The 15833-nt window shown below is 36.6% G+C and overlaps 2 protein-coding genes across 3 annotated transcripts; one reads left to right on the top strand and one right to left on the bottom strand.

Annotated features, from left to right (window-relative positions):
- Positions 1 to 2606: 2606 nt before the first annotated feature.
- On the top strand, positions 2607 to 10703 carry LOC306866373 (monoacylglycerol lipase ABHD2). Of its 2 annotated transcripts, none has more exons than XM_079411547.1 (11): positions 2607 to 2729; positions 3009 to 3125; positions 3582 to 3814; positions 4013 to 4188; positions 4448 to 4615; positions 6356 to 6539; positions 6633 to 6725; positions 6876 to 6977; positions 7062 to 7131; positions 7212 to 7296; positions 9297 to 10700. In XM_079411547.1, the coding sequence occupies exons 3-11, from the start codon at positions 3603 to 3605 to the stop codon at positions 9461 to 9463; spliced, it is 1257 nt and encodes a 418-aa protein (XP_079267673.1). In that variant the 5' UTR covers positions 2607 to 2729; positions 3009 to 3125; positions 3582 to 3602; the 3' UTR covers positions 9464 to 10700. The 2 variants fall into 2 exon arrangements, with proteins under 2 accessions (XP_079267673.1, XP_079267674.1); XM_079411548.1 differs by having other exon boundaries at positions 2614 to 2729; positions 2988 to 3125; positions 9297 to 10703.
- Positions 10119 to 15833, bottom strand: LOC306866374 (retinaldehyde-binding protein 1-like). The gene is made up of 8 exons (XM_079411549.1): positions 15789 to 15833; positions 14635 to 14671; positions 14084 to 14212; positions 12658 to 12862; positions 12389 to 12567; positions 12032 to 12190; positions 11416 to 11526; positions 10119 to 11318 (listed from the first exon to the last, which is right to left on the bottom strand). The coding sequence occupies exons 2-8, from the start codon at positions 14644 to 14646 to the stop codon at positions 11190 to 11192; spliced, it is 924 nt and encodes a 307-aa protein (XP_079267675.1). The 5' UTR covers positions 14647 to 14671; positions 15789 to 15833; the 3' UTR covers positions 10119 to 11189.

The raw sequence follows: 15833 nt of genomic DNA on the forward strand, positions 1-15833 counted from the left end.
ATCTCTGCTCTCAGCCAATTACATCCTGTTTTGAAAATATGGCCCCGCCCATGACCCCGCCCCTAGGGTAGTTATTAGTGCGAAAACGGTGCGCTGCGTGATTGACTTGATACAGTAAACAAAACAGCTCGGTTTACAAAACGAGAAAACATTTGGAAGTTTCGGGTATTTTGCTGTGTTTACACGGCACAAAACGGAAAATATTTACTTATGGCGTGTTTCAAACCTGCATAACTTTCTTTCTTCTGCGGAATACAAAAACCTAGCTAAAAAAACCCCTAACGAACCAACAGAGAACGTTCCCAAAACCTTATTTGTTTCGGTTCCCAAAACCAAACGGAAACAAATATGAACCTTATGGGAACGTTCTGCGTTTGACAGTAGCCTATTAGTCACCGTTCTCTTACTAGGCCTATATATTTTACATACTATAAAAGTGAAGGAGGCTGCTTTTCTGATCCACTGTATAAATAACAAAAGTGGGGTGAATAAATTATGATAGAATCTCTTTAAAGATCTTAAAAGGGGCTCATTTTTCTGAATGCATCATTAAGGCTGCAGATGTCAAAAGTGTTTATTTAAACATTAAGCCCAGCTTGCTGTTAAATTATGCAACTGAAGATAATGTTTTTTCATAACAGTAGGCCTAATGGAAAGCGAGATAAAGCAGATTGTTGTGACATAAACAAATGCTGCATTCTTGCAAAAGCATAATTGAGCTTTGTAAGGTCTAGGTAGTGGGTGTATCGCTCTAAGATACATTTATGTATACGGGTCGATGCAAAGTGTGGGTGATGGTCAATTGGTGATCATGCTTTTTTTTAGTACCTTGTGCTTTTGTGTAAATGCAATGCAAAGCTGCTGGACAATGTAAACTGGAGGATCCAGTCAATTTTAAATATTGAAAGAGAAATGGTAGGCAATTATATTAGTTAACCCCAAACTTGAAAGGACTTCACAAAGTCAAAACGTTTAAGGAGAAGACCAATTGTTCATGCACCACTATATTCCATTTTATGCATAATGAAAAATAGCTTATTAATGTCTCTCTTGGCTCTGTTGCTGGGGCCCTTAAGAGCTTTTGTCTAAATGCTCCTCTACAGACACTTAGCCAGTCCTACTTGATTTGATTGAATATAAAGTGAGGTTGATTTTCCTCCAGCGGAGCCACTAATCTCTAATAACATAATGGATGTCGGCTGTGGGGAAATCATGGAGCTGGATTTTAAACATCAGACGTTTAAGATCCTGGTTGTCTCATAAAATATCTATCTTATTTAGCGTCACTTAGAGTGACTAACTGAGTTTCATTTATGGCACTTACGGGAAATAATACAATCATTTATAAGTGGGATCAAATCAGTTGTGCATTACAGAGTGCATTAACTTGGAATTTGCTGTGTAATTGTTGTATTGAGTAATCGAGATGTTCTTGGACTGCTAGGCCACTGCTGTTGTCACTTTTACATCTGCTCTCTCCAGTTCTCTGAATTTCTGTGAGAACATACCACTCTGACGAAAGCACTTGTAATACATGGAAACTGTAAACAACTTGCTCCATGGAGCAGTGTGTGTTTTCAGTTGTATCCTGCCATCTTGTGGAAATTATTAATCAGCACACTGTTCATATTCACATATGAGGCTGTATTAAAACAATCAATCAATCAATCAATCAATATCTATCTATCTATCTATCTATCTATCTATCTATTGTGTTTTCCTCTGTTTTAAGCATTTAAGATAAGATATAAACATATAAAGATGTTTAAAGGGATCATTATCATATTTATCATAGGACAATGTTATTTTTTCTTATTTAGCCTATTCATTCATTCATTCCTACTTATTTACTGATTTATTTGTATTAAGAATATGTATTTTTTTTCCTCTGTTTTATACATTTTAGTTATGGGTGGTTAAAATGAATTTATATGCAACGTGCAGTAAACATGTTTAAAGGAATACAAATTATTTGTCATTTCATTTCATAGGAGAATCTATTTATATATTTATTTATTTGCTTTCTTGCTTTAGCATTTTATTTTTGGGAGATAAATTCAATTATAAGTAAACAAACCAGTAGAGATGTTTAAAGGAATAATCTATCATTTAATTAAGTAAATATCTTTATTCTATTCTGTGAAACAATGCGAAATAGAGTGATGGAAATAAAATGTGATGGAAATTGATCACGTGTCTTCATACATTTGCAATTAAAAGTTCACTTTTACCTTAAATGTTTAAGTAAGTGACCTTGTAATGCTTTAAGCGACCTTGAAATTTGTGCAAAGGCTTTATAAGCAGGCTCCAGTTAAGCTACTTGTTGAACATTTTTGTAAAATTTCACTTTAGGCCTAATATTTTGACTTTTCCTTTAGAGAAGATTTATCACAGTGTCCATATTTAAACTTAAGTGTAATTTCTCTGTACTTTTTGTTCACTTCAGGTAACAGCCATTGAATGACAGTGCAGTTGACGCTAGTGTAATTATAGCGCACAGTGATAAGTGCTGGAACCGAATGAACTACAATGGCACTGTAGGCGCGCCGAATATGACATCATTGTGTCTCTGCTCCAATCAGAGGACAGGGATGAAGACGCGCTCCAGTTGCTGGGTGTAAAGTGAATGACGATGCTCTATGAATGTTGTTTGTAGTCGTCAGATGTTTTTGAGAAACGTTACATTGAAGATGTGAAGAGAGGAGTCACTGGACAACTTTGAAGACAAGGTATGCATTGTTTTTTTTAATGCATACAACATCGATGTCATGTTGTATTCAGTTATAGCATAACGCACAAGCAATATTTAAATTGCTCAACGCCTCCTGAATATAACCCGTGCAAAAAAATACGCGTAATACAGCAACTTTATATTGAATAATGAAATTCAAAAATATAAAAGAAAGATTATGTCAGAATATGATTAACTCTGTTCACACAGTCACTGTAAACTGTACTCACCAAGAGCAGAGATTAACCCCCTGTAGTCTAACTGTTGCATGATGCAGGATACCTTGACTGGATGACACATCTGGGTCAGTGAAGTACCTCTCTGTTTTTCTGCTGGACTGAACATTGACAGTCGGAAGCTGCTCTGTAACCCAGCACATATTTTTTGAGTCAAGGTGTGATATGAATTTATTAGCATTCTATGTGCAATGTTTATGTCCTTTGTTTTTGTCATTTATCTGATCTTTATATGTGTTAGATATGCATGTGTGTCTGCACAGGTGTGAAGGTCAATGACAAGTAATGTCTGATATGATAAAAAGGAGGAATATTATCTAGATTACGACAGATGTGGCACATTCTTAGATACTGTATGTAATCTTTGTATTCATGTTTGAAAAACATTTAGAATATTTTCTACAAAATAGAATATTTTCTACAAAAAAACAACGACGTTATTCGTTATTTTAAAAAGTTTTACACGTATAATTTTATTTTCTTAGGCTTATTGTAACAAAGTGATACTTGAAATATGTGCTATTCTACAGTCCACTTATGAATATATTCATGTAAGTTTTGATAAGTTGAAATACTACTATATTTTCTTTTATAATTTTTTTTCCTCAAATCAGCTATTAGTAAACTAATCCATCATGAGTGCCCAAATGGAGGCAGATGTCCACAGCATATCTCCTGAGATGCCGGCCATTTTTGATGGCATGAAGCTGGCTGCCGTAGCCACAGTGCTGTATGTCATAGTGCGGAGCCTGAACCTGAAGTGTCCCACGGTGGCCCCTGACATCACCTGTCAAGACACCCCTCTCAATCGCTACCTGCTCAAGTCTTGCCCCATTCTAACCAAAGAGTGAGTGCTGCTGCCTAGTAGGATTTCTTGTCATCTTATTGCAGTCTTCTCACACAATGCACCTTTTTTAGATGGCAAAGTATGATAAAATTGTGCGATTTGCTGTAGAATTACTAGAAGAATCCAGGAGTAAACTTTTAGTTAAATAAATATTTGGAGACACTTAATAACTATTACGCTACCTGCCCATGTCTCCAGGTACATCCCTCCCTTGTTATGGGGAAAGAGTGGACATCTCCAGACTGCTCTTTATGGGAAGATGGGAAGGGTAAATTCCCCTAAACCTTGTGGGCTGCGTAAGTACCTGCCTATGCTAGACGGAGCCACTGCCACCTTTGACCTGTTTGAGCCACAAGGCGTCCACAGTACAGGAGGTGAGCCTGGGTTTCTCAATAGCAAAGGCATTTATGAGCCCAAAGGGGAAATCTTGATCTAAAAATATACACAGAGCAGATCATATGGTTGAACAAAACTCACAAATAATCTTTTTATGCTGCATTCTTGCATTTTTAAACCTTCACAGCTTGTCATTTTTATCCACTAATGGTGTTTATGATTAAGATGACTCCTCTGGAGAGGCAAAGGTGTTGCTCGTACTTTCTCTAGAGTTTATCTGTCTCTGTCCCATCACAGATGACATCACCATGGTGATCTGTCCTGGGATCGGTAACCATAGTGAGAAGCATTATATACGGACCTTTGTGGATTATTCACAGAAACAAGGCTACAGGTGCGCCGTTCTCAACCATCTTGGAGCACTACCAAATATCGAGCTGACTTCCCCGAGGATGTTCACCTACGGTAAGCCATGCGTGGCAAGCATACTTGTTTGTTATAAAACAAACATACTTGTGGAAAAACAACCAGGCGGTTAGTTACAATTTCTTTATAATAAGATGAGAGTTTTTTGTATTATATAAATACACTCACTGGCCATTTTATTAGGTACATCTTGCTAGTACTGGGTAATAATTCTTCGTGGCATAGATTCAACAAGTTGTTTCATTCCTCAGAGATTTTGGTCCATATTGACACGATAGCATCACGCAGTTGCTGCAGATTTGTCGGCTGCACATCCATGATACGAATCTCCCGTTCCACCACATCCCAAAGGTGCTCTATTGGATTGGGATCTGGTGACTGTGGAGGCCATTTGAGTAAAATGAACTCATTGTCATGTTCAAGAAACCAGTCTGAGACGATTTGAGCTTTGTGACACCGTGCATTATCCTGCTGGAAGAAGCCATCAGAAGATGGGTGCACTGTAGTCATAAAGGGATGGACATGGTCAGCAACAATACTCAGGTAGGCTGTGGTGTTTAAACGATGCTCAACTGGTACTAAGGGCCCACAGTGTGCCAAGAAAACATCCCCCACAACATTACACCACCACCACCAGCCTGAACCGTTGAGACAAGGCAGGATGGATCCATGCTTTCATGTTCTTTACACCAAATTCTGACCCTACCATCTGAATGTTGCAGCAGAAATCGAGACTCATCAGACCAGGCAACGTTTTTCCAGTCTTCTATTGTCCAATTTTGGTGAGCCTGTGTGAATTGTATCCTCCGTTTCCTGTTCTTAGCTGACAGGAGCAGCACCCGGTGTGGTCTTCTGCTGCTGTAGCCCATCTGCTTCAGGGTTCAACGTGTTGCGCGTTCAGAGATGGTATTCTGCATACCTTGGTTATAACGAGTGGTTATTTGAGTTACTGTTGCCTTTCTATCATCTCTAACCAGTCTGCCTCCTCTGACCTCTGACATCAACAAGGCATTTTTGTCCACACAACTGCCGCTCACTGGATATTTTCTCTTTTTCGGACCATTTTCTGTAAACCCTAGAGATGGTTGTGCGTGAAAATCCCAGTAGATCAGCAGTTTTTGAAATACTCAGACCAGCCCGTCTGGCACCAACAACCATTCCACGTTCAAAGTCACTTAAATCCCCTTTCTTCCCCTCCATTCTGATGCTCGGTTTGAACTTCAGCAAGTCATCTTCACCACGTCTAGATGCCTAAATGCATTGAGTTGCTGCCATGTGATTGGCTGATTAGCAATTTTCTGTTACCAAGCAATTGAACTGGTCTACCTAATAAAGTGGCCGGTGAGTGTATGAGTGTATATGTGTATATATATATATATATATATATATATATATATATACACACACTACCAATGATGCTAAAATTCAGCTTTGTAATCACAGGAATAAATTACATTTTAAAATATATTCAAATAGAAAGCAGTTATTTTAAATAGTAAAAATATAAAACAAATTTTATTGATATTGGATCAAATAAATGCAGACGTGGTGAGCAGAAGAAAACTCTTTAAAAAAAACATAAAAAAATCTTGCTGTCCAAAAACTTTTGACTGGTAGTGTATGTATGTATATATTAACAATTTATAATTAAATCATATATATTCTTTAGAATTTAAAATTATAATTTAAATGAACTTATCTTTCTATAGAAAATGTACAGCAACCACTGAATGCCAATTTCTATTATGTTTAACAATGGTTTATGTAACTTTGTTAAAGGTTGTACCTGGGAGTTTTCAGCCATGGTGAGCTACATTAAACGCACCTTCCCACAAACTCAGCTCATCATGGTGGGCTTCAGTCTGGGAGGGAACATCGCCTGCAAGTACCTGGGTGAGAATCCAGCCAATCAGGAGCGAGTGCTGTGCTGCGTCAGCGTCTGCCAGGGATACAGTGCTCTGAGGTGAGAAAATATTTTTAACTTATGCACTTAATAAACAATTTTAAATATGTAATTTTGACAACTTGGTTTTCTGAGTTATTTATTTGTCTTTAGGGCTCAGGAGACATTTCTACAGTGGGATCAGTGCAGGAGACTATACAACTTCCTCATGGCGGACAACATGAAAAAAATCATTCTATCTCACAGGTAAATCCTTAATTATGTGAAATATCTGACTCTGATTGATCAATGATAATGGCCACTAAACTGTATGATTGACACTTGTTCCTGGCAACCAATTTCTTTATATCCCTAATTATCCCTTGTGAAACTGAGTCAAGCAAATCTGTCCTGTAGGGCAAGTTTATTTGGTATGAGCTCTAGCAATATGGAGGCTGCCGACCTCAGCCGTCTGTATATGGCCACTTCACTCATGCAGATTGATGACAACATTATGAGGTACTTTAAAAGCTTTCATAAGACACTTCTGACTGCATCTTATGTACCCATAATGATTCTTTTCAAAATGTATGTCTCTATTAGGAAGTTTCATGGACACAACTCCCTAAAGGAGTACTATGAGAAGGAAAGCTGTGTGCATTATATTCACAATGTAAGTAACATTGTTAAAAGTCGTATATTAAGTCATACTGTTCTTTTGAAAACCATAATCTTATATATCTCTCATATTAGATCAGCGTTCCTCTCCTCTTGATGAACTCTTCAGATGATCCATTAGTCCACCAGTCACTGCTGACGATACCTCGCACACTAGCAGGTATTTATATATTAGATTTTTACCATTCTGTCTAATTCTTTCCATTTTTATCCATCTTTAGCAAGAAGAGTTCATGGATGTGTCAAGTGGCTTTTAACAAGCAAAAATAAGCCATTAAACATAAAAGGACCTACCAAAGGAGTGTAAAAAAAAAAAGTCACGCGTCTTCGACACGTATGGCCTAATAGTGCTTTTAGGCACCCATTAAGACTCAGCACCGCCGGGTTTCTAAGATCCTGCATTGGACACCTATGCTGAATTTTTCAGTGCCATCTGATCCTTTCCTCTGTGATTATTTATCAGATTACTGTCGTCAGTTTCTTCCTTCAGCCTCAGGTGAAAGATCCTACAGAGAACCCCTATTAACAAGCCTAACTGCCTTGCACTAAGGAAATATGGGACACCTAATCTTCTTGAGCTTCAACAGAACTTTAAAGTTGATGCATTTTTAAAGAGCCCACGACAGAAGACTTGGCAGCCTTGCATATGAATTTGTATGGATTATTTAGTTTTATGAGTATATGTCTAATTGATTTTTAATGCTGTTAATAATAATAATAAGGTGCATTAAATAATAGGAATCAGAAGCGATTCTTATTCTGGTTCAGTTAAAAATAAAACAGGGCGATGTGAACCGAATACCGTTTTAAAGTACTCTGACAAAGTTTCCTGCACTACAGTAGCACCACAATCCGATTCTCAAATGAATGTCTCACAAACCGCTTTTTTAGTGAATCAAAAGCATATTCCGCTACCAGTGTAGTCCGATTCCTGAACAAATGCCTCTCATGAATCAGTTTATTTTAGTAAATTAAAAGCATATTTCGCAATCAGTGTAGTCAAATCTTGTACAAATGCCTCTCATAAGCCGATTCTGTCTTAGTGATTCAAAAACATATAACAGGCAGTGTTGATAGATTCCTGAAAAAAATACCTCTTGTTAATCAGTTCTTTTTAGTGAATAAAAGACAAATTGCATGACCAATATAGTCCAATTCCTGAACAAATGCATGTGAATCAAAATTATACTGTACAACCAGTAGTCAGTTCCTGAATGAATGCCTCTTAGTGAATCAAAAGCATATTGCGCTACCAGTGTAGTCTGATTCCTCAACATATGCCTCTCGTGAATCAGTGCCTTTTAGTGGATCAAAGCATATTGTGCAGTGCAACAAATGTTGTTTAATTTATAATGAATGCCTCTTGTAAGTCGTTTTTTTTAGTGAATCAAAATGATCTTGCGCAACCAATTTAGTCTACTGAACGAATGTTTCTCGTGAGTCACTTCTTTTTAGTGAATCAAAGGCATAATGTGCAATCAAAGAAGTCTGATTTCTGAACCAATGCCTCTTGTGAGTCTGCTTTCTTTTTAGTGAATCAAAAGGAACTTGCGCAGCCAAAGAAGTCTGATTTCTGAACGAATACCTCTCATGAGTCACTTCTTTTTAGTGAATCAAGGCATAATTCGCAACCAAAGTAGTCTGATTTCTGAACGAATATGTCTCCTGAGTAGCTTATTTTAAGTAAATCAAAAGGGTCTTGCGCAACCAAAGCAGTCTGATTTCTTAACGAATGCCTCTCGTGAGTCACTTCATTTAGTGAATCAAAAGGATCTTGTGCAGTCCGATTCCCAAACAAATGCCTCTTGTGGCGCTTCTGTATTAAATCGAATGCATATTGTGCAATGAGTGTTCTCAGATTCATGAACATATGCATATTGTCCAGTTTCTGAAAGAAATGAATTTCATGAGTCAGTTCTTTTTTTATCGAATCAAAAACATACATAACGACCAGTGTAGTTCGACTTCTGAATGAATGACTGAGTCAGTTCTTTGTAGTGAAAAACATACAGTGCAGCAATTCCTAAAATAATGAATCTTATGAGTCAGTACTTAGTGAATCAAAAACATGCATCTCGAATGATTGGCTTCCTCTAAAAAGATTGTATGAAGACATTAAAATAGCTTTCAATGTGATAAATCTGTATTGTTTCTCCACAGAAAAGAAGCAAAACGTGATCTTCGCTCTGACACTACATGGAGGTCATCTCGGCTTCTTTGAAGGCGCTGTTCTTTTTCCTCAACCTCTTTCCTGGATGGACAAAGTCATAGTCAGTTATGCCAATGCTATCTGCCAGTGGGAGAAACACAGGCCACAGTGCCAATAGGAAAAATAATGCCTTGTGCAACACTAAGCATAACACTTTATGGTGTTCTTGTTTGCTCTGAGTTGAGGTTAGATGGTTTCTAAAGGTCTGACTCACTAGAGTTTGCGCTGACCTTCAAGCAGGAATTTGAGAGAAAGCACATATGGTAATAAATTACACGTACCATAGGTTGCGTCAGATGTCAATGGTGTATCACTACAAAGCCTGACAAACTGTGCAGAGGGATTCATAAAATGTTTTTGAAAAAGGTTATAGTGAACCTTGTGAAAAAACATACTTGGTAAGAGAGTTGGCAAAGAGGTGAAGACTAATAATAACTGTTGTAACTAACACCAAGTTCACCAGCTGTCATTTACATAGATATTTCTATACTATGATGTCAGCGTATCTCAAATAATAACTCATCAAATCACCTTTGAAATGTTAAAATTTTGATTAGTTTAGAAATTGTTCATATTTAGTGATGAAAGTTCAATAGAATTTGAAAATGTGCACTTATATTTGCTTTTGAATAGTCTGTCAGGTTGCCTCATGTTTTATTGACACTTTATTCCTTGGTACTTTTAATTGTCTCTTTTTATTGCTGCTATTTTCATTAAATGTATTTAATAAATAGTTTCCTGTAGATGGAAGCGCAAACAATTGAAGCAATAATCTGACAATGTCTCCCATTTATTGGCATCTTTTAAAACAATCTCTCTGTCATTCTTACACAAATAAACATGGCAAATTATTTGCTTTTAATTTAGCATTAAACCAAAATAAGAACAACGACAAGAGTTTTATTGCACTCTAGAAGTGGTTTAGCTTTTTCACATTACGTCTTGAATTTTCAATTAATAATAACCTGTTAAAAACCCTTTTTATTTTAAATTATATATTTGTTTTACTTGTTTTAATGTTAAAAAAAACTTTTTAATATAAAAGCTTTGTCCCACATTTTGGTAACAAGGTTGCAATATTTGCTAACACCATATAAAATGAACCGCAAATAGCATGATTATCATCTAACCAGGCGGATTTTGTCTAAAGGTTAAGCATTTTTCACTGCCTTAATGTTTTTGTTTATTTTTAATGACTTCCGTTTCAAGCCTTTTTTGTATCCAGTTTGTGGAAATTGCCATAATTTGTACATCTTATTTTCTATAAATAGACAGATGTAGCATTCAAGTACAATGTTTGAAATTCCAAAAGGTTTTATTTGTTTTCTTTTACAGGAAATAAAAGATATTGTCATGTTAAGTGTGCACTTTATTTATAATGAAAATGTAAGTACTCATTTTAACTTTCTATAGAAAGTTCTCCATTCAAAACACCATATATTCTTATAATTATGTTTTAAACATTGACAGGGTTGAGTATTTTTCCTTTCTTGCTTAACTAGAGAAACAACAGAGATGTCTGGACTCTGTCATCTGCCATCTGTTCCAAAAGAATATCAATTTTTTGGGTTTAAATCTGAAAATGGGGCCTTGCCTGAGATTAGTAAGGAATGTGATGCACTCCAATAGAATGCAGTGTCACAGGGAACTAACTGAGCGTATCTGTTTCATTCCTCTTTAATGACATCTGGAGACTTTTCCAGTAAGTTTGCTGTTAGGTGCGGGAAAATCTCTATGCTGCTGGGTTCACTTTCAAAAAAACAAACACGTTCAATCATTCTGTAATGCAATACAACTAAAATAACACACGGTCGCTTTCTTGTGCGGCGACAGATAAAAAGTGCTTAGTCAAAGAGATGTGCTGCTGTGGCCTTGCCGTCGTATTTGCCACCTTTCCCATCGAAGTCTGAAGGTAGGATTTCAGTATCAAACTCCTTGAAGTAGTTCTCCAGCTCATCACCGTGGACAAACACCTTCAAAGACACAGCAAGTCAAAACCACTTTCTCATCAATCAAAAATAAAATGTTTCATTATCTTGTTTCCCACAAATTCTGTCCAACACAATTTACCCTTTCCAAAAGTTTGCTCTTCATCAGAGGTTTTACCACATTGTAGGTGGTGGTGAAGTACCAGGGTTGGTGGATAAAGTGCACTGCTTTGAAACGTGCAGGGAAAGAATCCTGGCAAACACAAGAAAAAGCAACAATTAAGATGTGGAAAGATTAACATTTATGTTTTATTAATAGACTACAAAGGTTTATATGCCAACTAACTAATCTTCAAATGATGCAAAACCAGTCATGCTGTCACTTTGAACTTATACAGCCATTTAGTGGCATGGTTGAAGCATTACATAAAAGCAAATAATTACTGATTTCATTATCAGTTGGTCCTGATTAATTTATTTCATGTTCATTTCTTTTTTTTTTTTTTTTTGGCATTTTGACTTTTATTGTGACTGACAATTTAGACAGGAAACGAAGAAGGAGAGAGCCTGCGATCCAGGACTTGAACTCGGGACGTCGGTAGAAACGTCGCTGTATGTCAGTGCGCTGCCCACAATCTATTGGAGCCGACTTACATTCATTGCTTTGTTATAAAACTTTTTTGAAGGTAAGTATTACTGAATGCAGCTTTAAGAACTAATACAGAGAGCTGTCTAAAAGATAAAAGCTAATGCATCACCTGCAACATGTCCACCATTTTCTTCAGCTCTGTGGGCTTGATGCCAGAAGCCTGCTGCATTGTGAAACCTTTAAAATTTTCAATGATGCAAAACCCATTGATCTGAGTCTCTTCATTTTCCAGAAGCTTCTCCAGGATCACACAATAGGCTCTGAGGATCTGGAACATACACAATGTCAATACACGTAACAGACTTTTAGTTTTTAATGCATCCTTGCTGATTAAAAGTATTAATTTCTTCAAAAAACTCGGTAGTGTATTTTTTTTATTAATACAATAAAAAATGAAAAAGAGAGAAGGACACTAATCAATATACAAACTTAATACCAGTTCAGGCTATTATTATTGAAAAATCACCTCATCAAAAGTGATCTCCTCATAATCCCAGTTCTCAATGTTGAAGAGCAGCACCACACGGCCGTATTTATCTCTGCTGGACAGGATCCCTGGGTAACCGGCCTCAATGGTGCTGCGGACAGCCTCTGGGGTCAAGTTTTCAAAGAGTTCAGGGTAGTCCCGCCTGAAGCGCACATAACCTTCAGGACAATAAAACAAATAGTAGTGTCTCAGGGCGAGCAGATTTCCGGTGGTAGCAATTGTAAAAATAAAAACCCTTTTCTATTTACCCTTCATGAGTTCATAGGCCCTGTTAACTTCATATTTTCTGGCACGGATGAACCTCACCAGCACGGTATCTGGTTTTTCCCCAAAAGTGTCCTGAACACTTTTAGCGAGGTCGTCTCCAGAATCCGCCTTTTCTTTAATTATACCTCTGAGTTCCTTTACAGCTGCCACTCGCATCTCATCCGTCTCATTTAGCTCATCTTTAGCCTACAACAACATCACAAGTTCAAATACTCATAAAATCACAACAATTTCTTTGTTAAGTGCTAGAAGGCTGCTAGGTTGTTACAAGGGTGTTTATTTTGTGTGGTCACTGTGGTTAAATGAGCGATATCAAACGAGTAGCAGTGTGCTATGGCTGCATATTGGGACGGCTGTGGTTCGGCCGTATGGAAATCCCAACATGCCGATATACGGCCATATTGTACTGCTACGTGTGTGATATTGTGTTTATTCAACAGTTTGATGGCACGAGTGTGTAAATCCAAAAGAAAAAACGATGGAGACTTTAAAAAACCCTCTTTTGTGCAGAACTACTTCCTTAACTGCTGACTCACTCATAAAAACATTTCTCTTGTCGCCATCACATCATGACAGAACAATGTAACTAATCACCATCACGAACACACACCGTTTCCCATTACTAAATACTAATTAAATATACTATTATTTACATGAATGCTATATATTGAATAATAATATTTAATAAACAACAACAGCCATCATAAAAGTTGCTAGGCAATTCAGTCAAAAGTACAAGGCAGCGCTCTGATATACAGCACTGAAGTTACATAAAACATAATGAGACTTTGCCAAAACTATTTGCTCTGGAACAAATAATAGATTAATGAAACCAAAGACTGCCCGTTAGATTTACCCAAAACAAATCATATCTCATGTTTAACCACTATAGAGACATCAGAGCCAGCGGTAAATTCCAGAAGATCTGGCCGAAGTGAGGATGCTTTCGGCGGGTTCATGAGCACTGAACGGCTGCTGATGCCCTGGAGTTCACATCTCCGAAAATGTTGAAGCAAATTTTCAAATAGACGTTATCTTTATTAACAAAACGCATATTTGAAGTCTAAACAAGTACTACCTCACCAAAAAACACTTCCATGATACAAAAACAGTATTATTTTAAAAATGATAGTGGCTTTGGGCATCTACCATGACACTCGCTGTGAGAAGTAATGCAAGCGGAGTGATACAAACGCTGAAACACTTGGAGTTCTGTTATCACTAGAATATCACACTCCTCTCAGCCAATCAAAATCGAGGACCAGAAAGAACTGTTGTATAAAATTAAACAATAGTAATGCTTAACTTAGTAAACTGCACTAATATTGAATTAGCTATAGTTCATTCAAATGTGCTTTGTTCAGTCTAAATGTGTATATTTTATACTTTCTAAAGACTTGCTCACACCTTCTGCACCGTGTGGTCGGGTATTTGGGCACAGGGTCCGAACACCGGCCCGTGATCTTTGACCGTGAGGTGCTCCAGCTTAGCCCTAAGGGCCTGTTCCTCCTCGGACACCATCCGGAATGTTCCACTCTATAAAAAGTTATGGAGAAAGACTTATGAAAACATCCTAATCCTGAGTTTAAGCAAACACTTTAGTTTAGTAGCCCTAATCAATGGAAGCTAGTGTGGGCCAGTGCTAAGCTCACTCACATGAACTGCGTAAAGCCTAGTAAACCCGGTCTGAGATTGGGGATAAGCTGTTAATGTACGTAGTTATATCCCTAAACACTAAGATCCGCCTTGTTCTTAAAACATTTTTTCACCAAATGAGTAATGGTTTGGAGGAACCTGGATGAGATCACATGTTGGGTAACATAACAGGGTCTTAAGACTTCAGTGGGAAATACTTTGCTTCACTAATGGAAAATTCTGATAACATCATTTAGTCAGTAAGCAAATGCAACACTGAATAAGGTTTTAAAGTTTATAAAGACAAAAAAAAATGTACTTACAACAACAGCCATTGCTTCAGATGCTCAGTGCAACTTTCTGTGGAAAGAGAGATAATGATCACAAGGACAATTCTTCGACTCATGAATGCTCAGGTCCCCAATTGATGAAATTTCCCTTACTTTTATTTTATAAAATGTTATATGCAGAAACACCTAATTATATTGTTTGACAAAAACAAAATTAAGCATGATATAGTAAAGAAAACATGTAGAATGAGAAATTAAATAAGTGGCTTTGTATTGTCATCAAAGTTTTTTTTGTCCTTTTACCCACTATTAAAGTAATAAAATACTAAAATAATAAGCTAATAAAATAAAATAAAGCTAATAAAAAATATTATATAAAATATACAAATATATTTAAAAAATCGTATTTTTAAAGATTATTTTCTTATTTTGTAGTCCATATTCTAATTGATTAATATGGCTTCTGACCATGATTTCTGACCAGTCTTTGGAAAGAAGAAAATAAGACTTAATCTTCATTTTGCATATTTGTACTGGAAAATAACACTAAAATACTAAGTAAACTCATTTTTGCAGTGCATGCATTATTTAATGCCAAGACTTGAATTTAAGACTTTCTGTTCCTTTTCAAGGTTTAATTTGTGAAACAAAGTGAATTAAGTGACTTTTTAAGACCTGCAGAATCCCTGGTAATAAAATGCCAAAATAATTAAACAAATGAAACATTAACAATAAAATAAGGCCAATTAAATAACATGAATTAAAATCAAATAGAAACAGAAATATATCAAGCATGTTTAATACCTTGTTAATATGTTAACTTTGAAGTTTTCTAGTAAAATAATTTTTGTGGTCCCTGAAGTCCAATTTTAAGAGCAGATTACTGAAGGGTAATCTGAGATATTAGGTTATATAATTGGGACATTTCTTGCATTCCAGCAGGGTTGTTATGTGACAGTCTCCATTAGTCTGACATTTTGAGGTGAAAATTGCACCAACTGCAAAAGTTGACAGGGAAAGAATCTCCCAGATTACTTTAATTCATTCTACCTCATTACAACCACCAACACTTTAAAAGAATAGATAATTATGCATCATCATAATATTTTAAGTTTCCAAAACTTGAGCAACGTACATCCTTAATGACATAATAAATCCCACGCTTTATCCAAAGAAACGACACTTACCTGACGCAATGCGGTGCTGCTCAAGCCACCAGAACTGAGTGAGGT

This window comes from Barbus barbus, assembly GCF_936440315.1.
Source record: "Barbus barbus genome assembly, chromosome: 48".
NCBI lineage: Eukaryota > Metazoa > Chordata > Actinopteri > Cypriniformes > Cyprinidae > Barbus > Barbus barbus.